This window comes from Argentina anserina, chromosome 4 (assembly GCF_933775445.1).
Source record: "Argentina anserina chromosome 4, drPotAnse1.1, whole genome shotgun sequence".
Classification (NCBI taxonomy): Eukaryota; Viridiplantae; Streptophyta; class Magnoliopsida; order Rosales; family Rosaceae; genus Argentina; species Argentina anserina.
The window spans coordinates 22,917,068-22,944,218 of record NC_065875.1 but is presented as its reverse complement, the minus strand read 5'-3'; the positions used below and the strand labels follow the sequence as shown (position 1 = coordinate 22,944,218).

The 27,151-nt window shown below is 38.7% G+C and overlaps 7 protein-coding genes across 7 annotated transcripts; 3 read left to right on the top strand and 4 right to left on the bottom strand.

Moving 5' to 3' along the window:
* The first annotated feature begins 19 nt into the window (after positions 1-19).
* On the top strand, positions 20-831 carry LOC126792419 (protein PLANT CADMIUM RESISTANCE 11-like). The gene is made up of 3 exons (XM_050518841.1): positions 20-245; positions 377-414; positions 475-831. The coding sequence occupies exons 1-3, from the start codon at positions 20-22 to the stop codon at positions 829-831; spliced, it is 621 nt and encodes a 206-aa protein (XP_050374798.1).
* Positions 832-2,160: 1,329 nt separating this feature from the next.
* LOC126792418 (probable carboxylesterase 17) lies at positions 2,161-3,260 on the top strand. The gene is given in 2 exon segments (XM_050518840.1): positions 2,161-2,763; positions 2,766-3,260. Coding segments are annotated over 2 exon segments (1,098 nt in total).
* A 3,629-nt stretch (positions 3,261-6,889) lies between these two features.
* Positions 6,890-12,809, bottom strand: LOC126792932 (serine/threonine-protein phosphatase 2A 65 kDa regulatory subunit A beta isoform). Its single transcript, XM_050519451.1, has 13 exons — positions 12,726-12,809; positions 11,742-12,157; positions 11,020-11,266; positions 9,948-10,060; positions 9,618-9,697; positions 9,343-9,484; positions 9,149-9,229; positions 8,587-8,691; positions 8,133-8,315; positions 7,912-8,004; positions 7,637-7,776; positions 7,475-7,541; positions 6,890-7,381 (listed from the first exon to the last, which is right to left on the bottom strand). Exons 2-13 carry the CDS (start codon positions 12,132-12,134, stop codon positions 7,262-7,264), a joined length of 1,764 nt encoding a protein of 587 aa, XP_050375408.1. The 5' UTR covers positions 12,135-12,157; positions 12,726-12,809; the 3' UTR covers positions 6,890-7,261.
* A 742-nt stretch (positions 12,810-13,551) lies between these two features.
* LOC126790126 (aluminum-activated malate transporter 4) lies at positions 13,552-16,631 on the bottom strand. The gene is made up of 6 exons (XM_050516270.1): positions 16,178-16,631; positions 15,938-16,075; positions 15,593-15,859; positions 15,367-15,503; positions 15,119-15,265; positions 13,552-14,529 (listed from the first exon to the last, which is right to left on the bottom strand). Exons 1-6 carry the CDS (start codon positions 16,548-16,550, stop codon positions 13,840-13,842), a joined length of 1,752 nt encoding a protein of 583 aa, XP_050372227.1. The 5' UTR covers positions 16,551-16,631; the 3' UTR covers positions 13,552-13,839.
* A 1,870-nt stretch (positions 16,632-18,501) lies between these two features.
* On the bottom strand, positions 18,502-20,973 carry LOC126791329 (aluminum-activated malate transporter 4-like). Its single transcript, XM_050517767.1, has 6 exons — positions 20,619-20,973; positions 20,394-20,531; positions 20,026-20,292; positions 19,793-19,929; positions 19,549-19,695; positions 18,502-19,194 (listed from the first exon to the last, which is right to left on the bottom strand). Exons 1-6 carry the CDS (start codon positions 20,971-20,973, stop codon positions 18,502-18,504), a joined length of 1,737 nt encoding a protein of 578 aa, XP_050373724.1.
* Positions 20,974-21,349: 376 nt separating this feature from the next.
* On the top strand, positions 21,350-24,910 carry LOC126789884 (KRR1 small subunit processome component homolog). The gene is made up of 12 exons (XM_050515950.1): positions 21,350-21,569; positions 22,032-22,108; positions 22,206-22,316; positions 22,477-22,545; positions 22,959-23,015; positions 23,156-23,194; positions 23,318-23,422; positions 23,551-23,633; positions 23,731-23,818; positions 24,003-24,146; positions 24,276-24,347; positions 24,683-24,910. The coding sequence occupies exons 1-12, from the start codon at positions 21,383-21,385 to the stop codon at positions 24,803-24,805; spliced, it is 1,155 nt and encodes a 384-aa protein (XP_050371907.1). The 5' UTR covers positions 21,350-21,382; the 3' UTR covers positions 24,806-24,910.
* A 73-nt stretch (positions 24,911-24,983) lies between these two features.
* LOC126789883 (aluminum-activated malate transporter 9-like) lies at positions 24,984-27,042 on the bottom strand. Its single transcript, XM_050515948.1, has 6 exons — positions 26,745-27,042; positions 26,507-26,644; positions 26,151-26,420; positions 25,939-26,075; positions 25,706-25,852; positions 24,984-25,593 (listed from the first exon to the last, which is right to left on the bottom strand). The coding sequence occupies exons 1-6, from the start codon at positions 27,040-27,042 to the stop codon at positions 24,997-24,999; spliced, it is 1,587 nt and encodes a 528-aa protein (XP_050371905.1). The 3' UTR covers positions 24,984-24,996.
* Positions 27,043-27,151: the final 109 nt, after the last annotated feature.

Genomic DNA, 27,151 nt, shown 5'->3' with positions numbered 1-27,151 from the left:
ATATCGGAAATACACACACATGTATTCTAGCATGGCCGATTCGCAGAATGAGTCACTTCGTCTGGCCCCATCAGCGCCGCTCCCAAGCCCTCGGATTACACCATCATCAGCACCACCACTTCATTTTGATTCGAAAGTTCAGCCCTTCACAACCACCGGCGTTCCGGTCATGCCGGTGACCCTTCCTCATTCCCCAGCCCCTTGGTCCTCTGGCCTGTGCGATTGTTGTGAAGATCTCAGCAGTTGTAAGTCTGATCATATATATGTACTATTATGCATCATGCATGCATGCATTGCTAATTAAGTATCATTACTTAGTTACTTTGTTTCGGAAGATATAAAAGAAACCCTAACTGTTTTTGTTCGATCCATCTAGGTTGCTTAACGTGTTGGTGTCCATGTATAACATTCAACGTACTCGATCTTCCAGGAGATTTGTTTTGGAAAATTAAGATTGAAATTTAATTTGTTAAGTTCCATATGCGCATATACACAAGTAACATACTGATCGAATGGGCAGCCTGTGGAGTGAGTGGAACAATATACGGTTTGATGATGTGCTTGATGGGTTGCTCGTGTTTGTATTCGTGCTTCTATCGAACCAGACTGAGAGGGCAGTACTTCTTGGAGGAGAGGCCATGCACAGATTGCTGCGTCCATTTTTGCTGCGAGGGATGCGTTCTATGCCAAGAGTACCGACACCTTCAGAACCTGGGTTTTGACATGACCATAGGTTGGAATGGCAACGTCCATAGGCAGAGACGACTTGCCGCAATGCAGCCACCGCCAGCAACCATGCCTCCACAACTTCAGACCGGTATGAATCACTGAGCGATTGATGTCCAGTAACATTACAATCCAAAATATATATGTAATCTATAATACTCTCAGACGACATTTTTCTGTTCTTATTATTTCTAGTTACCCAACGTTTTCCAACTCATTTTGTGAAAATTCTGAGTGCTATATATGTTTTGAGTCAGTGGTCTTAAAGGTTGGAAAAACTAGCTATGTGCATGAATGTGTGCTGGAATTTTAATAGCTTTTGACTACGGAAATAATGCTTTCTGGTTTAGCATGCATGCATGTTCCATGGATGTCCTAAAATACAGGGAGTCATTCGCTAGTGCTTGATTTTCAAAAGCCGGCCACTTAACAAAGCTTCTACTTAGTGAAAGAGCTATCTGGAAATCCAGAATGCTCGATCTGCTTCAACTTAATTGGGTGGATAGATCGATGTTGTTATTGGGTGGCAACCAAAAGTTAGGTGCTCCCTTGTGTGGTACTTTGACTCCAGTCGTGTCCCTTAAAATGTTAACAATGTCATGCACAACTACTAAAAGCTTTTCTAAGAGAGCAGGTATCTATAATTTAATTTGGACATCATATGGGAAACCATGTATGATGTTTGCTTTTATTAAACTTCTGTTTAGCATTTGCCTTTTAGAGTTACATGACTATGTCGTTGACAAAGGTTAGGCTACATTCCACATTTCCGCCAACACTTTGCAGTTGAGAGTTCTCTTACCCACTAATTAGCATCCGATTGACAAAGATTGACATATTCTCTGCTGCGCTAGTTCACATTATTTTCTTTTCGAGGTGAAGTACTGTTAAATTTTGATATTGTCAGGTATTGTCAATGAATGAACGGAAGTATGTAGTTGTTTGGACTTGATATATGTTTATGTTTAAACGAAGACATTTTAGATGCTTAGAGTATTGATATGCAGACGTATTGGCGTATTGGTAATATTGGTAATATAGTAACTGTTAATTGTTATTAAAAATTAAAATATAACGGTGTTCGGAAATTCGGAGTACTAAATATAACAAGGGGCCCTAAAACACTTGATCCACGTGAGGACACATGACAATTAGTAATTTGTCATGTCGAAACATCTAATTATTAGCTTCAGCCTGAAAAATTATATGGTGCGTTGTTGTATGACATACAACAGTAACTTCCATCACACATTCATCAATATATTCTCTCTCTATTCACCGTCCAATCATGCTATATGGCATACAACAGACGAACCCGGCCTACCCTTTTCAGTTTTCCTATAAAAGGATCTGCAATTCTGCATACACACCCAAAGTAGTTCCAGATCTCTTGCTACCACGCATTCTCTACATTTCTATCTTCTCCTTTTCGTAATGAGAACCCAAATAATGGTGCCTGATATCACCTTAGATCCAATCTTTTTTAAGCAGAAGACCAACAACACAATAGTCGACCATCACCACCAGCATGAGAACATTGTGATCGAGGAAATCCAAGGGCTTATCAAAGTGTACAAAGACGGACATGTGGAGAGACCGCAGATCGTCCCGTGCGTTTCGGCCGCTGTGGCCGATCCGGAGTTAGGCGTGACATCCATGGACATAGTCATCGACAGGTTCACAAACGTTACCTCACGTTTCTATATTCCGAAATGCCACGGGACGAATCCGATGAAGAAGCTCCCTTTGTTTGTGTATTTTCACGGAGGTGGGTTTTGCGTTGGCTCAGCCGCTTGGAGTTGTTACCATGAGTTTTTGGCAAAACTAGCTGCCGAAGCTGGTTGCATTATCATGTCTGTAAACTACCGTCTGGCCCCTGAACACCCTCTTCCGGCAGCGTATGAAGATGGACTCAGATCCCTGGTGTGGCTAAAACAAGAAGCTTTATGTGAACGTGGTGGGGAGGAGGAGAATCACCAGTGGTGGTCAATGCAGTGCGACTTTTCTAGAATATTCTTAGTGGGGGATAGTGCTGGACTGCTGGTGCCAATATTGCCCATAATGTGAGCACAAGAGTGTTCTTTTCTGGGACAATTCTATCGCCTTTAACTACTAAAGGTGTAATTCTACTGCAACCATTTTTTGGGGGAGAGGCAAGGACGAGTTCGGAGAAGTACTACTACAAGGTGCAGCCACGTCATTCGGTGTTGAACCTGGCAGCTTCGGATTCCTACTGGAGATTGGCACTGCCGGCTGGTTCCAACCGCGACCATCCATGGTGCAACCCTTTGGCGAAAGGCTTGTGTTTGGGTTCGGAAAGCGTGGCCACGATGGTGTGTATTTCGGAGTTAGACATATTGAAAGACAGGGAGTTCGAGTTCTGTGGTGCGATGGCTAGAGCAGGGAAGAAAGTTGAGACTGTGGTGTACAGAGGTGTAGGGCATGCGTTTCAGGTACTAGATAAGTCTATGCTTGCACAAACTCGATGCCATGAGATGATAAATGATATTAAGGCGTTCGTTTATATGTACTAAAAGTTTACTGAACCCTTATACTTTAGACAAGCATTTGTAATGTGCATTTATAAAAGGAAATGTATGTATTTACCATAACTTGCAAGCATTTACGTACTGTATCTTGCTGCTGTAGTTTACCAATCGATGGAATACAAGAACTCAATAAGTACATGGCCACTAAAAGTAGAGCAACACACGTCGTTTTCTATCGAATAAACATGCAACTCAAATACTAAAACAAAGTCTATCGTGATTCCACTTAATTACAACCTAAAGACTGTAACACACTTTTCTTGAGAAAATAAAACAATGTAATTTGTAAATGCTGAAAATAATCACATATGAGCTGAACAAACAAGATCCATCTAACTCACATGTGATTAATGTGAGTATAAATGGTGGAAAAATCAATTACTAAACCCTTATACTTTAGACAATTAAGCATTTGTAATGTAAATGTATTTACCATAACTTGCAAGCATTCACTATAACTTGCTGCTGCAGTTCACCATCGATGAAATACATGAAGTATATGGCCACTAAAACTAGAGCAACACACTTGTTTTTCTATCGAATAAATATATATGCAACTCAAATATTAAACAAAGTATATCATGATTTGAACTCACAATCTTCCACTTAATTATAAACGAAAGAAAGATTGTGCAACACACTTTTCGATCTTAACAAAATAAATAATTGTAAATGCTGAAAATAATTAATCAGAGAATGCCCGTACGGATTATTGACATGTTTATATGTCAATAATTCTCAGGCTAGGTTGCATATATGCACCTGTTAACATGTATATATCCATATCAATTGCACATAGTCTTGAACAAAAATACGCGTACATATCTTCACCATAGCATAGCTAGCTAGCTGAGGAAATATAAGTACGTATGATAAAAAACAATTATCTTTGTTTATTAAGTAGATGGGGGTAACTTAGCTAGGTAGCTTATAATTTAAGGCTATGATACTGCGATGTCTGCTCTTATAATAACCCTAGAAGAAGCTGGTGGTATGATTGATGAAGGCCGGAAACCTCTCCCATACAACACCAACACGCCGTGGGCATATATGAAGGTTCGTGGTCGAGGTTTCTTAAACTCCCTACCGTTCATGACCTTCGCCTACCAAACTCCGTGATACATTCTTGCTCAAATGAGTACGCCAGATGAATTTCGTGCTGACACAACGAACAATCTTTGGTTAATTACCTTATTAATAGACAATAAAAAGAACTAACTTATTACAGACAGATATATGTCATAAACAATACGCAATTTCCCCAGATCGAAAGAACTTAGTGTCTACCTGAGGTTTAGATAGCACCGGTGATCTCGTTGTTTCTTCTGGTGTCTCTTGTGAAGCTACTTCCATGTTGTGAAGAAGCATATATTATATAAGAAATGTATTCTGAGTTTCTAACTGCGCAAAAAGTTCTGAACTAGTATTTCTGCTAGCTAGCTAGCTTAAATTGCGTTGTATGGTTTATAACGTTATAATATATATATATGGGTTTGTATTTATAAGCAACGACGAATCCCATAATGATAGATCACCTTCAACCAACCAAAGCAAGCGAGTAAAAATCGAGTTGGTGGGAACCAGGTACGTGCGAACCATCGGTCGTTGTTAACAGTATGCTTCAACCCCCGAACTGTAGTCTTACTGTCGACGCAGACAATCTCTATGATCCATCACCATTATTGAACCATCAATGTTGAGTAGTGTGCATACAAGGCACATAGCTACTTTAAATTTCAGACAAGATTCTTCCTCGCCTTACTAGTAATCAATGATATTATACGAGTCTTATCGGTGGCGGACGTAGGATTATATTTAAGAGGGAGCGAATTTTTTTTGGAATCCACAATGAAACTTTGACGAATATCATTAATATTCATATAGCAGTAAGTCAGAAACTGAGAAACATTATGAATTTTCTTGGCATAAACTACTCATATGAGCCTAATATTGAGTATGATCAAGGTTAAATTATTTAATACATAATAATTATTTATAATTTAATAACGATAATTAACGGTCTTTTTAAAACCATCTCTCACTTGTTTTGCCCAATCTTATCTTAGGAATTAGTATGAAGCCCGAGCTCGGAAAAAGTATCATGCACATTGATGCATAAAAGTAAAATAACTAAATAATGCATAAATATTAAAAGAAGTCACTAATCATCAAATTCAGTACTATGTAAGATCATCGTCACCTCTTGCATAAATAATAGTCGTTGCAAACCCAAAACCCTATGTATACCTTATCATTTATACCTTATGGTGGGAACTCATAAACTAAATGTATAAAATATGCTAAGAAATATGCTTAAATGGTAAGTCATATATCTCTTATACCTTACTAATTTTGCATTATAGCGGCAGATGCTCTAATTGTATAGCCTACAATTTTATGCATCTTAAGTAAAATAAAGCTCTTTTACGCACATATTTGTGGAGTGGGGGCAATGTCATGACAAGAAAGTTCTAAAAAATATCATATATCAAGGCTTTGAAGAAGTTTATACAGCAGATTTCAAAAACTCGCAGGGGGCAACTGCCCTCACTCGCACCCCTCTGGGTCCGCCGGTAAGTCTTATTATGCACGTATTCATTCATCACCCACTCCTCTACCTCCATACGTATTTTTGCTCTTTTTGGTTTCACTGAAATAGTTCATCTAATTTCATTACGAATTCATACTTCTCCTTAACCTTAGCGGTGTTTTAAGAAAACATTTGGTAAACTCTAATATAGATAGAAGTAGGGGAAATTTCACTAAACAATACCCCAATTATTGTCCATATTAACTTTTAGTATCTTATATTTGGAAACTATCACATTAATACCTAATGTCTCTATCTCAACCTAATTTTAATTCATTTCATCAATTAATACATTTAGTAGCTTTATTTCCCACTAATTTTCAGGGACATTTTTGTCACTTTATTTTTATCCGATTTCTTAATATTTAGATAACTAGACCAATGCTTTACGGTATATCTGACTTTTGACCTAAAGATTTAAATCTCTTCGACACTTTAGTCTAAAGAATGACGTCTTCCTTCATCTTCCGTCTGCAGTCAGCCTTCTTTACACCAAACATTCCAATCGACTTTCGGTCACCCTTTTTACTGTTTGAAAGAAACTTCGGGTCTTTAATGCATCTATTTCCTGTAAAAAGTAAAAAAAAACAGAAAAAAAAACAACAGAACTAGAGATTGAGCTGGAAAAGAGTTATTCCACCATAATATAGAATCGAACTTGGGGGAAAAATTGGACTCCACACTAGCCTACCGTTGAGTAAACCACCAAACGATCACGTGGGATGGAAGCTCGGCCTCCATCTCAGTGGTGAGTGGAGAGTGCAAACCAAACAACACTGGCAAGCCAACCCAAAAGCACCTCATTTCGTTTCGATTGCAAACAACAATCTAATAATAGCGGGATGACGTGATGACCTTCCCAACTAACATAAAAATGTTTGGGAAATGCACGGAGTGACACAATCGGGACCGCAAGACGGGTAATATACCGGGCCATACATCTCAAGCATCAACAAGTAATGTTCGTGAATAATTAGTTAGTACTAATTAAGATGTATGTAAGAAACAGACTGAAAACATGATCTGATGTGTGGGGAAAAATTACTTTCAACATGTGCTTCAATATTACATATTATTCACCAACAAGATATAATGATTGTCGAATTCTAAACAATATTGTCCTACTCGCAAAGGCCCGATAGAAACAACAAATTGCTGACCGAAATAAGCAAAAAGAAACGAAGGAATTTGAAAGCTTATTATCATACAATTATAACATATACTGATATACGAGATGACATAAACTTTCAGTGGCCAAAACAGTCCCACATGTTAGGCACAAAGTACTAGCACACTCAGAAGCTCCAGCAAAGATTATATGACTACTCTGATCTGTGGAAACGGTATCTTCCTCTTAACCATTACTCTTGAACAACTAGTACGAAAAGAAACCTGGCTAGCTTGACATCATTACATGATCAATTGCTTGAAGTGCCTGGGTGGCAAAAAATCGGACATCAACATCTGGGTCCTCACTGAGCTCAACCAAAGAGGGACGAATTGTCTTCTCCACAACCTGCACGATAACAATTTTCATTCCCCATGGAATCAACACTGAATTGCATAAATATTCAATAATAAACTTGTTAAGAGACTGGTAGATACTCACCGACGGATCAACTATGGGGATAAGGGACTGCAACACCTTTGCCACATTGAACTTAATGTTGGGTACTCTGAAGAGAAACAAAACAGATTAAGGCCAGCAAACAAGCATCTCTCCACACTATCCTTTCCTATTTGGTAGTCACGGTTTATAGAATATACATACCTGTCCTTTGACGCTGTGACAACCACCGGAAGAAGTTTTGAACATGTGATTTCTGAACCCATAACGGGGGCAAGGAGGCAGATTGCACGCAGAATTGTCATTCGATACAAATAGTGTGGATTTTCAATCATCTCCAGAACCTACCGAAATGGTTCGTCAATGGACATTTATATAATAATAATAATAATAATAATAACTGAATAGAAGTACAGTAGAATGCATGATTCCAGAATCTCCCATGACAAAACGAATAGGAATGGAATAAGTCACAGTACCTGTGGAACAATGTGCTGCATTGCCCATTCTGGACCAAATTCTTCAGCAAGGCGCTTCAAGTTATTAGCAGCAGCATCACGAATTGAGTAAACCTGCATTAATTCCAAAAGATAATAAGCATGGGAAAAACTTATTAATAGATGTTGAAGATGATGAAACAGAAAAGGGTGGAGGGACATACACTGAAAATCTTTCTTGTAAAAAGTAATTATCCACTAACCTTATCTTGCAACCATTGCATGCAAAGGGAACCGAGCTTATCATCGAAGAACCCTACACCCAGCTGACTTGCCAACAAAGGTATGTACTCTATAATTGCAAGTCGAACCCTCCAATGTCTATCCTCAGCAAGCTCAACTATGGCTGGTAACAAGGATTGAGATAACAAATCGATTCCAATAACCTGCAAAGCTGAATTGCTTAGGAGCTATACTCTGATTTCCTTGACACCAACGGAAAATAAGGTTTCAAAAGGCAGGCAAAGGGATGTCCTGAATTAACCAAAGATGCATGGGAAACATGTGTATAATGCATGTAGCCCCAACATTACTTTTTCAATTTTTGAACAGAATGAATATTAAAGTCTAACGAGGAATAAAAAGGGAGGCCCTGAACCAACCAACGACTCTCATGAGTGTTTAACCCCAACACGACTCTCTCAAACTTGAACTAACCTGATTCACTTGATCCAGCTTGCTAATGATATTGAGGCGCACATCAGGAAATTCGTCCTTCAGAAGTGAAAGAAAAATGGGAAGGAGCTGTTCAATTGTAGCATCCTGCAATGCACAAATAATGTTAATTCACATGAAAATTTGTATAGTAAACTTAAATTAGTCACGACTCACGAGTATCAATGGCATACATCGACAGTTTAAATTGATTTGAGCAAACTAGTTATCTAAATCTAACTCCGGAAGCTAAACCTGACACACATATTTGATTATTATTTTTCGCACTTCTTACAGGTACATAAAATATTAAGCAGATGTTCATCAAATGATCCGAATCTATCCAACCATAACCAGAAATGTGACATAAACTAATATTCACCTTACATCAGATCGAGTTGATTGATTTGTCAAAGAAACACCTCATTCTACAACTAGCAGGATAACACTAAGAGCAACCATATCCCCTCCCCAAACATACACAAAAAGGAATGCAGCCATAATTGCATGTGATAAATGTTCTTATATAACAATAACAACAGTGGCCACTATATGGCATTCTCACCTTTCCTAATACAAGAGCCATTCCCATGATAACTGAAGCCAAAGCAGATCGGACATGTTGGGAAGAATCTGATGACAATTCCTATAAATTGTGGTTTTGAAGTATTAATAGAGTTAACAGAAGAGTGTATATATGGTGGAGTCGATAGTTGACATCACTTAAGAAGGTGAAAGTTCTGATTAGAGCATGTGCACCTTTACACAAGGAAGAATATGCTGAATCGCAAGTTCGGGGTTTAAAATCCGACAAAATTTAGTAACTTTTCCAGCAGCGGCTATACGGACTTCAGCCTCATTATCTCGAAGCAATCGCACATATGCTGGAACCAAGTCAGTCCTACAAATACAACCATCACAAACCAATATAATTCAAATGAAGAAATCAACTTTGTATATTGTTTAGTTTAGGGAAAATACATAAAATAATGGGCATGCAGACATTAATCCTTCAAACAATATGATGTCAATACCTTGTAGGGTCAGGACCCACAGCTTCACAAAGCTCATATAGTTGATTTGCGACCATATACCGCACACGCCAAGATTTATCCTTTTCAGAAACAAAGCAAACATAAATAAGACACAGATAAACCAAATTTAATGACATCATTAACACATAAATATTTAAGTGACTCCACACAGCCTTATAACTATAACCTGGAGCACTAAGCTTCATGGTTGAAGTTTTGTTCTCCATGTTATAGTTATTTGTCAAATATAAAGTCATTTTGCTGGAATAAACCAGCAAAGAAACATTAAGAAACTACAAGTAGATTCAAAATTCAAATTATTAGCTCTACCTGAGAGAAGTTGACAATAACCGGCAGGATATGCTGAACACAATCTTGGGGCTCCAATAACTTTCCAAGAGCAGCACAACCCTCAACAGCCAGTAGTCTAACAGAGTCTTGATCTGAGATAACATTATAAAAATATATAAATCATGTTTTTATTAGAAAACAGATAATTAACTACACAACATAATGGAGAAGCTAAGATGCAGGAAAGAAATGATGCGATTAAACATTAGATCAACTCATCTGGATTCCAGCCTTTAGAGGTACTATAGATCCAATGAAGTTTGTTGTAACTTCTGAATGACTTAAGCATGCAATCAAATAGAAATTATGTTCAAAAACTAAATAGCAACAATCCTTCCTTCTGGCCATCTTGTGACACATATCATACAGGTAGGTGTTTTGCATAACTTTGCAGTTTACAACTATATTTGGAAAAGAAGTGATATGCATCACTGATGCACACAATTTGGAAAAAGTTAAAGTAACTCACAGTAAAGTATATGATATAAGGAAAAATGTAAGCACTGCTTCCCTACTGGTCTTACTATCATAGAGGCCAAGGAAATTACCCACATAGCAGGCATCAGGCCAGTTTGTGCAAAACCGTTTGGAAGCTTACATGTTATGTTTTCAGGGTAAAGATAGGATGCTAAGCTGTCAGGGTATCAGGCATTGGCAGCTTAAACCTCCAAATATGCTGATTGCTCTTCACAGCACCTTTATCTTGGCCACTTAACATGCTATATAAGTCTCTTGGATATGAAGTCTCCACTTTCTTCATATATAACCGTCTTTGCCAACCTAATAACCCAGTAACTACTATATCCACCACAACTAAGCCGATGGCATGGACTATCGGCAACAATGCTTCTTTCATTACTTTAAAGGGTGTTATTACTATATCCTAAATTTTGCAGGGCATGCAACACATAGGCCTAAAGGAGAATACAAGATTCAATAACTACCAACAGAATAGTAAAAGTGTAAAACCTAACAGCTCAACCTAAAGAGAAAACAGTCAAGCATTTTGGAAAGCTTGCACTACAGATGTGCGTTAAGGTGAACATATTACCATCTTGTGTAAGATCCTCAAATATAGACATGATATCACTCTTCAGATGAGCTGGTTCAACAGTTGCGGCAAATTTCCCCAGATTCGTTGCAGCAGACCTCCTAACCATAGGCATGTCATCTTGACACAACTGACTGTATATCGACCGGAGCTCTGTCTTTAATGTCTCAGATGCGCTTGGGTACGCGATATGAAAAAGGCCACATGCAGAGACTCGGGCTGTAAACCACTCGCCAGCTGCCAACCTCTGAGAAGAGATTACAACAATTGCATGTATTAGGAACTTAGTGAAGGTAAAATTATAAAAGAAAATATACTGCAGAAAACACATGCATTTGATGAATTCATATTGCCATGCAACATCACAGGTTCAACTCTACTAACAGCTGAAATATCACATTTGCTGAACACTCACGATGTCCACCAATTCTACTCACTGTCTATCATAAGTCCTCCTCTCATAGTACTCCTGCCTCTCCATCTTGCTTTGAGGATAAGTACCTCCTTTTCCAATTATCACTCCAGGAAAGGAAAAACAAGAAAAGGAAGAACAATAAAATGCAATTTACAACTCTACATGAGATGCATATAAGCAAGAATCAATATCTATGAGCCCATATAAGCGAGGAACAGTATCTACAAAGCCTGAACTAGATGTGCCACTCCTATTGCTAAGAAATATTCAAATGATGTTGCACAAAGAAAATAAAATAAGAACCAACCTTGACAAGAGGAATAAACCAGTTGACTAAGTCACCCTCCCTCATCTGAGACCCAATTCTACATAACGACTCCACAGCCTTGTCCCTCACACAGGTTTCCTCAACAGTGCAAAGTGTTTCCAAGGGCGGGAGCAAAACATGTGCGTGTTCCACTCCGCCAACATACGGAATAAATACCCCCAACTCTTCTGCCATTGCAAGAAGTACCTCATCATCGTCATCATTGTTTTCGCTCAGAAACGGAATCAACTCCTTCCGCGTTCGATCTTCCCCGAGAGCACGGGCAATTGTCGACAACCTGCGGATGGAGTTCAACCGCAACTGGATGTCGTCATTTTTCAGCTCGTCTATGAGCACGGCTATAGGGTATAGCGGTTCATCAGCCACAGACATTGTAACTCAACCTTTTCTAGAACCTTCAGCCACACAAAAAAGTTCACAATTATCACGAGGATCGGTATCTTCGAAACATTAACAACAAATTACTATTAACTAAGAAAATTGACAATGTAGAGGCTACAATTATAAACACAATTACTATAATTTCGTAACGGATTTCGATTGCTAAGCTTATAAGCTATAAAATAGAGCACAAAACAGAAAACCAGCAGATCAGACCGAATGAAAACCCTAGAATTCAAATCACAAAGTTGAAAAACAATACAAAAAATAGAGAAAAACTTCTTCGATTCCAAAGACGCTAACTTCAGCTCTCCGCTTAGCCAATGCACTTGAAAAATCAACAACTGAATCACCAATCGACCTAAGCTCATTAGAATCGAGCGATTTCTTAAAATCCAGAAAATGAAGAACACCGAAAATAGATAATACGGAATTTGATTTCTTTCTTTGCTTACTTTTCCTTTTAGAGAAATTAAAGAGGGGGCTAGAGATGAAGCAGGAGCTACATTAAGCAAAACTGATGAAGAGAAACGAAGGTTTGCATATTGTGATAAGAAAATAAGAGAGCGGAAATGGACGTACCGATCTCAATGTCAACCGCCGGCTGCCTCTGATTCGATGATTTGTGAAGAGAGAGAGAGAGAGAGAGAGAGAGAGAGAGACGGGGAGAGCTTTTCTATGGTGTTATTGTTCTTTGAGCTTTTTAGGGCCAGAGAGCGTTCGGGTCGGGTCATCCGAGCCCAACCCAGTTGGGTTTTATTAAAAGAAAAAAAATCTTTTTTATTTAGTAAAAAAGAAAACAAATACACACAACTTCAACTTCAACCGTGCTTTGCCCACGACCATTTGTTTTAGCGATATAGTCCTCTCGCAGCAAATGTGTTATGAATTCAACTCACGAAAGACTTATTTTTACATTTTTTTTGTTTAATCAATAGAAAAAATAATTTTTCCCAAAAAAAAAAAAGTCAAACTCAAAGTTGCTAAAGGAAAGTGGCAACTAGCAACCGAGACACTCAAAATGAATGTGAGAAAACGAATATAAAGAGTGGTCATGGCTTGAGAAGAAGTGTATTGGAATCCCTTCAACAACGGAAGCTTGAGAAGAAGTATGTAACAGATGAAATAATTTTTCATTAATGGTCATGGCTTCAGCAACAAGATTGATGCATAACGTCACTAACATGTTTACCCATGTAAATTGTAAAATTGTGTCGAGAGAGTTGGAAGAAGTTATGTGGGGATGTGAATTAACTCATCCCCAGTTCCTCACTATCTAACTTAGTTATGAAAAAAAAAAGGATCTTGTAGTGAGTGAGACTCATTGCGATGTTAGAGATCGAGAGATATTAGGATGTTTCACTGCATGGATTATTTTATTAGAATTTAGTTTGAAACTGACAAGATATTTTCATTTCTTTCATATTGGGGTGGTTGACCCAAAAAATTGGAAACCACCTTTGCGCAAGCATACATTACATTGTACAGCTCTTTCTGTAGATTACAAGCCAAGAAGATAAACGAAGTCTGGTTCCTAGTTCAAGTAGGGATTTCCGAGCTCTTTTGATTTTCATCAAAATGGTATAAAATATTAGGTCAAATAAATATACACCGACTTTTCTACACAATCTTCATACAATCGTCAAGGGAAGTCCTGTTAAATGAATCAAAGAGGCATTCAATCAAAATTATAGTATCAAGCTAACTCTTCGTGCTTGGACCGGAAGCGGCCATATATTCTGGTCCAGAACCCGCCTACCTCTTTGGTCTCCGATGAGTCCATAGGATCCTTAAAGTTTGCTTGCTCACTAAGCTCCACAAATTCATCCACTAGATTTTGAAGCCTTGCCACAAACTCAATGAGAAGCGATGTAAATGTTGCTAAAGACAAGGAGCTGGCGCTTTCATACACTTTTGATTCTTCTAGTTCAGGCTGAGGTTGCATAAGATTTCCAGTAAATGATGTAAGCCGTGAAGGCCACGTTGTTAACGTTTTTCTCAACACGCTATCTGTAGATCTCCATTGTGACATTAAATGATCACCGCCGCCGCCGTTTCCAATATTCTGAGCATCCCAGGATTCACTAAGGGACTCGATCACATTGTGCTTATTGTCCTGCTCTTTATCAACAAAATTGTCAGGATCTTCAAATTTGCGCGCAAGTATTTTGGGTCCCCAGCCTTCATAATTCACAAGCAAGTAGGATTTCTGGTCTATCATATTCTGCAAGTCCTCTGCTGCTTCATGCACTTCAAAAAGTAGGTCTTTGGGACTTAATTTTTCCATCCTTTCTACTTTGCTTCCTAGCTCGCGTAATACTTTAGCACCTTCGGTACCAACTCTCAGGAGCTCTTTTGAAAAAACCTGTCTCTTCTCTGGGGGTGCCTACAGAAACACATCCACAAAAGCATGAAATTAGAAAGTGGATGGAGTAGGAGTCTCAACATACTGAACGCATACACATGATAAACCAATTGGTAACCCAAAACACATAGGATTATGGTTTTGCTTAAGCAACTATCTAAACATAAAATCCGTAACAGAAGCTTTCGAGGCTATTCTTCAAGGTAATCGGCATGAAATCAACAGTGTATTTAATCAAAAACAAAATAATTCAAAATATATCTTTGGCTAATTGGCATGAAAAATTTCCCAGCAATAATGTGCACGCAATTACACTGATGGTATTTCTCAAAAAAGAATATTACATTGTTGCTAGATAGCGGATACATATAGAAGATTGCAGATATGTCTAAAATCCTACAAGGAAAATGACAATTGCCCAAAACCAAGATATGTTTCAAGTAAAACTAAGATTTAAGGTGAGAATATTTGGAAGCTCATTTCTCATTTCTCTTTAAGCATGAGAGAATCCCTTAGTCATTTTAACTTCATGAGATCCAGCTCCTGAAGTCTATCGAATTCAGAACTAAATACTTAGAGAACCACCAACTCTAACATATATTATATATACCTGTATTTCTGAAAGAATGCATCCATGCATTGCCATCACCATGAAAGCACAGTGCCTCAGAGAACCACCAACTCTAACATAGTTTCTCCAAGGATAATTGAATCCCTTATAAGGGCCATGCGGTGGCTCCCATAGTGCAAAGTCTAACTGCATTAGACAACACCAACTACTATGTTAACTTAACAAGTCCAACCTTATATGGTTCAACGTCAGATGACTGGAAAAACAAACAAGATGTATAAACGCACCAGAGTTTCCTCTTGGGTTGAAGATTGTATGGTGGTTCTATATCCACTATACAATGGTTCATCGGAAGCTTGATATGTGAGAATTTTCGAAGGAATTCTCTCATACTCAACACATTGCAGATATCCATTAACAACACCTATAACACAAGAAAACAAATAATGAAACCAATTCTGTTAATGCTATTGAAAAGGTTAAAACATCTTACACAGCGAGCATTGATCCCACCTTCCAAAGAAGTAGCAACACCCTTGAAATTTTTCACCACCAGCTTGTGGAGATCCTCCCCTGCCCAGATGGGCAATATGCATATGTTTATAACCAAACATATAGCAGCACCCACTGCAATGAGTATCAATCGATAAAGCGCTGTTCCGATAAATGATGAATTACTCCCGGATATCAAAACTATACAGTATGTCAACAAAAACACCCGGAATCCGTATTCATAACTCTTCATTGGCGGATAAAGCTTGATATAGCTCGCAAGAAAACCTAACATCACAGATCCCAAAACAGTCAGTAACTACAAAAACCCACCATTTCTATATAGCAACTGATCCAAACTCTAACCTGCTATGAAAATATTGCCAACGATCACAACCTCCTGCCAGCTTCCGGCCTTTACAGCCAGCTCTGCTATACCTAGAGCTAGTCCTCCGGCCGATAACGTCCCCAGAGCACGATTAAACCCTTTGTTTAACGTCGCACCTTCACAATCAAAACCACAACACGTACAACCATCACAACTAAATCACATCAAAACCAAAAAACGAGATGAGATCAGTAAAGCAAAGCAGTCAGAAATTTAACCTATGCTGAATTCGAAAACAACGACAACAGTGAGAATCGCCCAGATGGAGTATTGACTAGCATCTTTGAGGGGCTCCTTGAAGAATATGAGCAGCGAAACAAGCGCAAGCGACAGGCCCATCTTGGCGGCGAAGTAAGCCTTGCGGGGATCGGAGCGGCCCATTTGGTAGAGTTTGACTGAAAAGTCCTGAACGCTGTTGCAGAAGCTGACGAGGCCATCGGACATCCGCCCAAACCAGCCGCATTTGACGCGGTCCTCCTCGCCGCACTCGGAGCTGTTGAGGCCGAAATCGGAGTAGCCTTTCCGGGAGAGCAGCCGCTCCTTGCTCCTCTCGGCGAAGCTGTGCCGGAATGACCCGATTTTGGCCGCCATTTGGGTTTTGTTGACTGAAAATGAAGCAGAGTCAGTGTGGAGATTTCATTACCTGAGAAGCGAGAAAAGGGGGAAAAATAGGAACAGTGGGGGTTCCAGATACCGAGAGATACGAGCCAAAAATAAGACTATGATGGTCCGGGATTAAAAACGACGTCGTTTTCGGAATTGATCGAGTCGAGTCGAGTCGATTTGAGTCACTTGAGTGGTGACACTTTGCTTGAGTTGCTTACGTGGTGTTACTTGTTAGGCTGTTAGAGACGTGAGGAGATAGATGATCATGAATCATGATCATAGATACAGATTTGAAAGGACAAGATGGAGATTTTGCAAGTGGACAGATCATGGTTTCCAGAGTGTGTATCAGTGTATGTAGTTCAGAACTTCAGATTCAGCAGTTCGCAAAATCATGTTGGGTTGTAGATTATGGTGATCCGGATTCAGTAATTTCCACGTGTAACTATGCGATTCGATTGTGGGTATTTGTAGCAACCGAAATTGACAATTTTCAGACAAAAAACAATACCCGACGTGAATTTGGAGAGGAAAACTGCCACCGTCAGTGGTTTGATCATGTGAAGCACCTCCCTCTCCAAAAGTTGTTATTCTTAAGAAATGAGATTGTGTCACATTTTGGAATATGACAATTAATGAAACTATAATTTCACGTGTTCATTTTGCAAAATGACGAAAACAATATTGGCCTTTGGGATTTAGTATAGGTAGCAATACAATAAGAGGCACCAATATGTGGCAAATCGAGCAAAGAGATGTGTCATGCTGCGGAATTCATATGAGGCATCAAAACATTACTTTACATCTAGTTCGATATTGTCACTGGTTCATCGACTCCAAACTAGAAGAGGAATGATGAGGACTTCATAGATGTTTTTTTTTTTAAATTTGGACCCCAAAAAAAGGTGCATTTTTAAGGCATTGCAAGAGAGTTGCAAGACAATTAATTCCAAGAACTTGTAACTTCACATAATATAAACCGTTTAAAAATCATGTTCTTTCTTGATATCAGTATTATGTTGAAAGAAGATGGAAAAGCCTTTTCCATCGATGCATCATGGATTGTGTGAGAACTTGTAAAGGCTAGATGAAAAGAGAGATAGGGCATATGTTGAAAACCATGACTACATCAGCGGCATTAGTTGTCATGGAGCCTCCTTTATGTTATTTTCAATACACATACATCGTCTTTTTCAAAATGTGAAAACTAGTATGAAATGTTACATGCTAACTTACATGACACGTGCGGTACTAGTTATTTATTTTCCTGTTAATTTCACTATCTTATTTACCAAGATGGTGAAATTAGTTATATATGAAGCGCTTTATAACTTAAGTACACAAGTCGATAAGTTGTTAGGTATCTCAGCTTATTAGAGTAAGGACTGAAAGTACTTGTGTTAGTGGTCGAGTTACAGATGAAACAATGTGAAATGGAGCTTATACTTCCAAAATCACCCAAGCCCATTCCCTTCGCTCAATGCTCGAGGGCTTGTTAAGAAAGGCAGAAAGGGCTGAGAAGATGAGTTTTATGGTCTTACATACTCTTGAGAGTAACCCCAGTGAAGCAAATAATAACGAATAAAGCAAATAACAACACTTTGTATAGGAAAATTTTAATATATATTAATATATATTATATATTTAACATCCGACGGTTGATATTATTTTATGAGTAAGGTCAAAATAATAATATCCGTTATCAAACGTCAGATGAGAAATGTATATCATTGATGTATAATAGATTAAACCATTTGTTTCGACATACCTAATAGCTATTCACTTGAGTGTTTTATCACTTTTATGACTTTTATCTACTATTAAAAAGAAAGTCGCTGTTACTTAAATAGAAAAAATGGTACCAAAATAAAAATGAAATGTTAAAAATTCACACGTGTTAACTCTTAATGCTCTGTTAATGATAGTTTAAATAGTATCAAGCTAACTCTTCATGCTTATTGGATCGGAAGCGGCGATATACTCTGGTCCAGAATCCTCCCACCTCTCTGGTCTCCTGCAAGTCCATCGGATTCTTAAAGTTTGCTTGCTCACTAAGTTCTATAAATTCATCCACTAAATTTTGAAGCCTTGCCACAAACTCAATCAGAAGCGATGTAAATGTTGCTAAAGACAGGGAGCTGGCGCTTTCATATACTTTTGATTCTTCTGGTTCAGGTTGAGGTTGCATCGAATTGCTGTTAAAAGATGCAAGGCGTGAAGGCCATGATGCTAATGTTTTCTTTAACATACTATCTGTAGATATCAACCGTGACATTGAAGGATCACCATCGCCGCCATTTCCAGAATTCTGAGAATCGCAGCGTTCACCAAGGGACTCAATCACATTGTTCTTATTATCCTGCTCTTTATCAACAAAACTGTCAGGATCTTCAAACTTGTGCCCTAGTATTTCCGGTCCCCAGCCTTCATAATTGACAAGTAGGTACGATTTCTGGTCTATCATATTCTGCAAGTCTTCTGCAGCTTCATGCACTTCAATAAGTAGGTCTCTGGGACCTAATTTTTCCATCCTTTCTACTTTGCTTCCTAGCTCGCGTAATACTTTAGCACCTTCGGTACCAACTCTCAGGAGCTCTTTTGCAAAAACATATCTCTTCTCTGGTGGTGCCTAAAGAAACACATCCACAATACTTACTATGAAAATGGAAAGCGCGCAATTTACACATACTATTGATCGAGCACGTACTATTGATAACTTCTTACTTGAAGTAGATTGTACTCTAAATTCTACGAAGAAAATAACAATTGCCCAAAAACAAAGATATGTTTCAAGTAAAACCTAGATTTGAAGTGACAATCGAAAGAATTCCCTAGTCATTTTAACTTGATGATCGAGAACTCCTAGGCCGACTATGGACGTTCGAAACTAAATACTCATTACGCAGGGGTACAGAAAAATAATATATGCTCTGCACACTGACAGCAAGAAATAAGGGAAGTCTGGAAATAGATTTATATCAACCTGTATTTCTGAGAGAATGCATCCATGCATTGCCATCACCATGAAAGCACAGTGCCTCAGAGAACCACCAACTCTGACGTAGCTTCTCCAAGGATAATGGAATGATTTATAAGGACCATGAGGTGGCTCCCATAGTGCAAAGTCTAACTGCATTAATAGACAACACCAAGTTGACCTAACATATCCTACATTCTTCCGTTCAAATTCAGACGACTAGAAAAACAAATGGAATGTATCAACGCACCAGGGTTTCCTCTTGTGTCGAAGATTGTATAGTGGCTCTATATCCATTATACATTGGTTCATCAGAAGCTTGGTATGTGAGTATTTTTGAAGGAATTCTCTCATATTCGACACATTGCAGATATCCGGTAACAACACCTATAACAAATTAAACAAAAATGAAATTAATCCAGTTTCTGCTATTGAGTAGATTAAAACATACGTAAGTACGTAATCAGCGAAAACCAGTCTTACCTTCCAAAGAAGTCGCAACACCCTTAAAATTTTTGGCCACTAGCTTATGGAGATCCTCCCCTGCCCAGATGGGGCATATACATATGTTGATAAGTAAACAGATACCAGCACCCAGTGCAATGAGTATCAATCGATAAATTGCTGTTCGGAGAAATGACGATGCACTCCCGGATACCAAAACTATACAGTATGTCAACAAGAAAACCCGAAATCCGTATTCATAAGTCTTTATTGGCGGATAAAGCTTGATATAGCTAGCAAGAAAACCTAATATCACACACCCAAACAGTCAATGAATCAACACAGAATAACGTCGACAGAATCAGCCATTTCCAATTTTTGATATGTAAAATGATCCAAACTCTAACCTGCTAGGAAAATATTGCCTACAATCACAATCTCCTGCCAACTTCCGGCCATTACAGACAACTGTGCTATGGCTAGAGCTAGCCCTCCGGCCGATAACGTCCCCAGAGCCCGATTAAACCCTTTGCTCAACGTCGCACCTTTGCGATAAACAACATAACCATCACCACTTAACCACAAAAACCAGAAATGAGATAAGATCAGTAGCTAGGGCAATCAAAAAATACCAACGGTGAATTCGAAAATGAGGACAACAGTGAGAATCGCCCAGATGGAATATTTGCTAGCATCATCGAGAGGCTCCCTGAAAAATATGAGCAGCGATACGATGGCCAGCGACAACCCCATCTTGGCGGCGAAGTAAGCTTTCCGAGGATCGGAGCGGCCCATCTTATACAAATTAACCGTAACCTCCGGAACGCTGTTGAAAACGTTGACGAAGCCATCGTACATTCTCCGAAACCACCCACATTTTCTCTCCTCGCCATTCAGCCCAAAATCCGAGTACCCTTTACGCGAAAGCAGCCTCTCTTTGCTCCTCTCGGCAAAGCTGTGCCGGAATGACCCGATTTTGGCCGCCATTTCTTGTTGTTGTCTGAACGAAATGAAACACGTACAGTCAATCAGTGTGAAGATTTCAAAAGAAAAACGAAAATGAGGGAAAATAGTAACAAAATTACCGTAAACGATTGCTCTGCTTACATGCAACTAGTGATCCCTTATTAACGACGACGTTTGCGCAATGTTGATACTCCCATGCATCTTCTCTTTTTATTTAGCTAGCTATGTGGATTGCTGCTGTCGCCACACGATCGCGGGACCTTGTGGTCTGTATAATTGAAGCGGGTTTAGGATCTTAGTGGGTTGGGCCTAGCAGACTGGACGGCCCACCCTTATTTAAATAAAAACATATAATTTATAACACTCGAAGACCCCTACTCTTTTCTCGCCGCACATTTTTCTCTTTTAACACTCCGGCACCACAGCGACGATGGAGAACGACGAAAACGGCGCCGTTCAGAGGAAGCCGAAGGTGAAAGGCAAGCACGACAAGCCAAAGCCTTGGGACGATGACCCGGATATTGACCGGTGGAAGATTGAGAAGTTTGACCCTTCCTGGAACGAGGGCGGCATGCTTGACGTCACCTCCTTCTCTACCCTATTCCCTCGTTACAGAGGTCCCTCCTCTCTCTCTCTCTCTCTCTCTCTCTCTCTCTATTATCTTTGGGATTTTTAATCTGCCTAATTTGTTTTGAAATTTTTACTGTGCTCACTAGATACAGTTGATGAATTTTTAACTGCTTATAGATAGTTTAAAATTGGATTTACTGATATGAGTTAGTGGTTAAGCAAAGTTTGAAGTAGAAGAGCGTTTATACGGAAACAAATTTGTCGCCCACCTCCACCTCATAAATAAATGTCAAAGTCATTTTTCTCAACAAATTTATAACCATGGTTATTATAAAAGACACGATATTTATTTATTTATGAGGTGAGCGTGGGGCGGGCAAAGTAGAGGTGAACGACAAATTTGTTTCCTGTTTGTACTATCAGTTAGGCTGTTATGAAGTATGGATTGCCCTCACGGGGTTCAACATTGTAGCTTTCGACTTATGAGCCTCGGCATTGTGTCTGTGCAGAGAAGTATTTGCAAGACGCGTGGCCGTCGGTGAAATCTGCTCTAAAAGAGTACGGTGTTACGTGCGAATTGAATCTGGTATGTTACTTTGTCGAGTTTGTGTACTGGTGTTGTTGACCTTTGTGTTGAGTTATTGAATGATTTTTGATGTTTTTTGTGTTACTGGTTGTGTTAGGTTGAGGGTTCGATGACGGTGTCCACAACCAGAAAGACTAGAGACCCCTATATTATAGTCAAAGCTAGGGATCTTATCAAACTTTTGTCCAGAAGTGTTCCTGCTCCTCAGGTATGAATGTTGCATTGTCTGCTGTTGCCATATTTTTATTTGAACCTGGCTTGATTGAATGGTTTTCAAGTAGTTGCTATAGTATAACTCTCTTCACTGGTTTAGGATTTCACATATATGGACTCATGTCTAATTCAAGTGCCCAAATTTCTGGTTATAGGCAATAAAAGTGCTGAATGATGAAATGCAATGTGACATCATCAAGATTAGCAACTTGGTGAGAAATAAGGTATGTATATCTTACATTCCTTCCAATACTCAAATGAAATCTCCGGTCATTCTTTTAGAAGCATTCTCCGTTTTCTTATGCAAGACCCTTGTATATCAGCACTCTGGTGCGTGAAGGTTTTATTTTCTGTGTTAGTGATGTTCAGAGTTGTTTAGGTTCAGTGAATCAGGAGTGTGAGGGATCTAGGTTGATAAACTAAAAAGAATATGTATCTAGAGCTCAAATTCAGGGGTTAGATTGGTATCAAGTTTATATTAAACCTACTTATTTGAGATATTAGGAGTTAGGTTCAGTGAAGCAGGAATATGAGGGAGTTAGGTGTCTCCAATCATAAATAGTGGTTGTTGAACTTATATGGTCTAAAATATTCAAAAACTATTACTTACCAGCCTATTCTAATCTCTTCTGTGCAGGAAAAATTTATAAAACGAAGGCAACGTCTCATTGGCCCCAATTCCTCCACTCTAAAGGTTCATATAGTCCAGTACTGACTGCTCTCACCCAAATAAAATGATCATAAATTATAACCAAATTCTATCACATTATGTTAGTAAATGTTTAACTATTTATTATGTTCATTAATTTTTACCTATATAATTTTGGGATGCAGGCCCTGGAAATACTGACAGGCTGTTATATTCTGATACAAGTAAGTGATACTGTTCTTTCTCATTTTGATTGTCATATTGTATATTCCTTCTTTGGTTCCCTACCAGCCATATTGAAGTTTAGATCATGGTTTATTTATATAATTTGGCTTGTAAATAAACAGGGAAACACTGTTGCTTCAATGGGTTCATTTAAAGGATTAAAAACAGTTAGGAGGATTGTGGAAGACTGCATTGAGAATAAAATGCATCCAATATTTCATATTAAGGTGATTATACTACTATTTTATGATTCTACTGGATTGCCTTTTTCACTTTCCTAGATCACAGATTCCACCAGAAGACATGTGAATGGATAAATCTAATAGTATTTTCTGTTTCTCCTCCTGATAACTAGATTCTCATGGTGAGGAAAGAACTCGAAAAGGATCCAACACTGGCTCAGGAGAACTGGGACAGATTTCTTCCTAAGTTCAAGAAGTATGACATCTTTGTTAATCGTTGCAGATTGTGTAAAGAGATTATTTTCTTGTGTTAGATATTTATTCATATATTTCTGAACTTACTCTCCTTCCAGGAAAAATGTTAATCAACCCAAACCTAAGAAGAGTAAAAAGAAGAAGCCAGAATATACACCCTTACCACCTCCTCAACCACCTAGCAAGGTAACTATTTATCACCTCAAACTTGCAGTTTAGTTGTTACAGAGATTTTGCCTGTTGCTCAGGCTTTGCTGTGTAAATTTCTTTTGAAGTTTATTGATATGTTCTGTCAACATTCTCTTTATCGAGTAATTGCACAAAATGATATTTGTAACTGATCTGCCTGTGCAATGGTATCTTATTTTAGGTTGACATACAATTGGCCACTGGAGAATACTTTCTGAGTGACAAAGTGAAATCGGAAAGGAAGTGGAAAGAGCAGCAGGAGAGACAAGCTGGAAAAACAGCAGAAAATAAGCGAAAAAGAGAAGCTGCTTTTGTTCCTCCAGAGGTACAGGAGTTGTCTGACATAAATGCTTTATCCATCTACCTTTATTTGGTTTTCGCTGTGACTTCTTTTATTACACTTCCTTTTCTTTACCATGCCATCTGTAATTAGTTGTCCTCTTACTCAAATCAGGAGCCTGCAATACAGCATCCCAAGTCAGATGATGGCAACAAAGATGTTACTGCCCTGGCCATGTCTCTGAAGGTAAATAGGATAATAAACTTCTGGTGGTTCTTTTTTTCTATTTTCTTTTTCATGAGGTCTATTAATTGATTGTCCAAGTAGTCTGCTTGGTACGTGAAGAACCCTATTGTAATGACTTGTAATAAGGATTTTCTAGAAAGTTAATGTCGATCAGTGATCACCTTCACCAAAACACAATGAGTAGCTTACAGCAAGGCATTTAAAAAGATTACATGGTGATGGATTATTGCTTGAGAACATGTCACATGTTTTTAGCTAAACTGCAATAATTTACTGGCCTTGGTGTCTTTTGGCCTATCTTTCTTCCGTTAATGCACTTGTGTGTTGTTTTGCAGAAAAAGGCAAAAGAGTATGGAAAACAGAAGTTGATTGAGAACGTCAATCCAGAAGCATATCTTGCAGAATCCGGAGAACCTTCAAAAAAGAAATCCAAGAAATCCAAGGGCTCAAAGTCTTAGATGTTCTGAGTTGGGTGTGATATATAAGCTCATGAGATGAGTTGCTTGTTGGACGTGTGTAATCTGTTCAAACTCTAATTTATGAAATTGTGTTTTGACCAGTGATTTTGTTGGAAAGAGTAACTAGATCAATAGTTACTTGGTACATTCCACACTTATTTTGAACTAGTGTAACAAACAAAACTACCATATCAAATGGAACTGGTCCATGATTTCTCGGTAGTAGGCGGTGTGTTAAGGATTGACTCCCCAAACTTTGCCTTCTCACCAAGTTCTTCAAAACAATCAACCACATTTTGAAGTCTGGCAACGAATTCAATCAGAAGCGAAGCAAATGTGGCCAAGGACAAGGCGCTTGCACTTTCATATGTTCTGCAGTTCTCTTCCTTGCCCACTTCAAATGGCCAAGATGGTTGGTCCCTAAACACGCATTCTGGGGATGCACCTTGTGTTGCAGGTGTGCATGCTACAGAAACTGACCTCAGGTCAAGCACAGTTTCACTCAAAGACTTACATCCCATATTCATTGAGTCCGAAACATTTTCAACATCTTGTTCTCTAGGTCGTCTTCCGATTTCCCAACTCTCTGAATTGACCAGTATGTATGATCTTTGGTCTATGCTCTTCTGCAACTTTTCTGCTGCGTCATGAACATCTTTCAGTAAATCTCCGGGGCCTAACTTCTCCATCTTCTCAATCTTTTTGCTAAGCTCTCTCAAAACTTTTTCACCTTCTGCTCCGACTCGTCGGAGCTCCGTTTGAAAAACCAGTCTCTTTTTAGCTGGGGCCTGCAGTGTACAATATCAGAAAAAGACACCTACTGTTAAACAAAAATGCAAAGGAAGCTGCAGTTGCATACATCCAAAATTCCAATCCAAGATGTATACATAAAAATCGTGCCTGTATTTCAGAAAGAAGGCATCCATGGAGTGCCATGACCATGAATGCACAATGCCTCAAGGCACTGCTCACTTTGACATAGTTTTTCCAAGGATAATTCAGCATTCTATAGCGGCCATGAGGTGGTTCCCAGATTGCAAATCCCAACTGCATATGTTAAAAACATAAACCAAACCCATGATTTCAAATGTCTACAAAAATCATAAGCACAGAAATAGAGAAATCATACACACCAGAGTATCTTCCTGGCTTTTAGATTCCATCACTGATTTATAGCCCTTGTACATTGGATCATCTGAAGCTTGGTATGCGAGAATTTTCAATGAAGTCCTCTCATAATCAACGGATTTCAGGTAGCCATTAACACATCCTAAGCAATGAAACTTCCTTAGCAAGTATCATCAACTAAAGTTTCACCAAGGAAATTAAGTACTTTTATGTATACCTTCTAATGAAGCAGCAACTTCCTTAAAATTTTTGACCACCAAGTTATGCAGATCCTCTCCTGACCATATTGGGCATATGCAGATGTTAACAAACAAACACACAGCAGCGCCCACTGCAATAAGCACTAAACGAGCTGTAACAGCCTCGTTATATGCTCTCGTTCTATTCCCAGCAACCATAAGAATGCAATATGTCAACATAAAAACTCGAAATCCATATTCGTAGGGTTTCATTGTTGGATACAGCCTCAAGTAAGACGCGAAAAATCCTAGCGTCACAAGAAGTAAAGCAGAGTAATTAGAAGAGAAAATCAAGTACTACTCTCCTGTTTAAGCTGGGAAAACTGATACTAACCAACTATAAAAATGCTTATGACAATTACAACTTCCTCCAATTTTCCAGCCAGAAGAGATAGCTCAGCAAAACAGAAAGCTAGGATTCCAGCAATCAATGTTCCTAGCCCACGATTAAATCCTTTAATGAAAGTCCCTCCTGCATTAAGAAAAAATAGTTGAAACCAGTGAGTAACATAAAACACTAACTCATATACTGCTGAAGGGTCTCAGTCAATTCACTCAATTGTAAGTAGTACCTATGCTGAACTCGAACATGACAATGACGGTGAGGATAGCCCAGATTGAGTACTGACCAATATCGATATCATGGAATGATTTTTTCAAGAATATGAGCAAAGAAACAATGGACAATGCCAGTCCCATTTTCATACCAAAGATGACTTTTCTGGGATCAGAACGACCCATTTCCAAAGCTTTGGGAGCAAATTCAAGCACATCTTCCCAAAACTTAACTACCTTCTGGCCCAAGAAACTGCAGCTGCTCTCTCTTATATGCTCGTCTCCTTTGAAGCTAACTAAAAGTGGCTTTTCCATGCTCTTTGAATACAATTGAGAATTCTCAAGCACTTAATTAGAAACACTTAAGCCGAAGTGTTCTTCAGTCCCAAATGATCTACGGAGTACCAAGGGGACAAAGTTGATG

What these genes read in the sequence shown, in the direction of transcription:
- LOC126792419 (XM_050518841.1), top strand. Translation starts at nt 20, where the DNA reads ATGTATTCTAGCATGGCCGATTCGCAGAATGAGTCACTTCGTCTGGCC. An exon ending in TTGTGAAGATCTCAGCAGTT is followed by an intron (nt 246 to 376) that starts GTAAGTCTGATC and finishes CGATCCATCTAG; the next exon opens with GTTGCTTAACGTGTTGGTGT. An exon ending in GTCCATGTATAACATTCAAC is followed by an intron (nt 415 to 474) that starts GTACTCGATCTT and finishes TAATTTGTTAAG; the next exon opens with TTCCATATGCGCATATACAC.
- LOC126792932 (XM_050519451.1), bottom strand. Translation starts at nt 12,134, where the DNA reads ATGTCTGTGGCTGATGAACCGCTATACCCTATAGCCGTGCTCATAGAC. An exon ending in TGAGGATCTTACACAAGATG is followed by an intron (nt 10,061 to 11,019) that starts GTAATATGTTCA and finishes ATGTTATCTCAG; the next exon opens with ATCAAGACTCTGTTAGACTA. An exon ending in GTGGGTCCTGACCCTACAAG is followed by an intron (nt 9,485 to 9,617) that starts GTATTGACATCA and finishes TTGTATTTGTAG; the next exon opens with GACTGACTTGGTTCCAGCAT.
- LOC126790126 (XM_050516270.1), bottom strand. Translation starts at nt 16,550, where the DNA reads ATGGCGGCCAAAATCGGGTCATTCCGGCACAGCTTCGCCGAGAGGAGC. An exon ending in TGGCAATATTTTCATAGCAG is followed by an intron (nt 15,860 to 15,937) that starts GTTAGAGTTTGG and finishes CTGTGATGTTAG; the next exon opens with GTTTTCTTGCGAGCTATATC. An exon ending in CAACCCAAGAGGAAACTCTG is followed by an intron (nt 15,266 to 15,366) that starts GTGCGTTTATAC and finishes TGTCTAATGCAG; the next exon opens with TTAGACTTTGCACTATGGGA.
- LOC126791329 (XM_050517767.1), bottom strand. Translation starts at nt 20,973, where the DNA reads ATGGCGGCCAAAATCGGGTCATTCCGGCACAGCTTTGCCGAGAGGAGC. An exon ending in CATTTTCGAATTCACCGTTG is followed by an intron (nt 20,532 to 20,618) that starts GTATTTTTTGAT and finishes TTTATCGCAAAG; the next exon opens with GTGCGACGTTGAGCAAAGGG. An exon ending in GCATTCTCTCAGAAATACAG is followed by an intron (nt 19,195 to 19,548) that starts GTTGATATAAAT and finishes GTGTTTCTTTAG; the next exon opens with GCACCACCAGAGAAGAGATA.
- LOC126789884 (XM_050515950.1), top strand. Translation starts at nt 21,383, where the DNA reads ATGGAGAACGACGAAAACGGCGCCGTTCAGAGGAAGCCGAAGGTGAAA. An exon ending in TTTCTTCCTAAGTTCAAGAA is followed by an intron (nt 23,634 to 23,730) that starts GTATGACATCTT and finishes CTCTCCTTCCAG; the next exon opens with GAAAAATGTTAATCAACCCA. An exon ending in CCCTGGCCATGTCTCTGAAG is followed by an intron (nt 24,348 to 24,682) that starts GTAAATAGGATA and finishes GTTGTTTTGCAG; the next exon opens with AAAAAGGCAAAAGAGTATGG.
- LOC126789883 (XM_050515948.1), bottom strand. Translation starts at nt 27,042, where the DNA reads ATGGAAAAGCCACTTTTAGTTAGCTTCAAAGGAGACGAGCATATAAGA. An exon ending in CATAAGCATTTTTATAGTTG is followed by an intron (nt 26,421 to 26,506) that starts GTTAGTATCAGT and finishes TTGTGACGCTAG; the next exon opens with GATTTTTCGCGTCTTACTTG. An exon ending in AAAGCCAGGAAGATACTCTG is followed by an intron (nt 25,853 to 25,938) that starts GTGTGTATGATT and finishes TAACATATGCAG; the next exon opens with TTGGGATTTGCAATCTGGGA.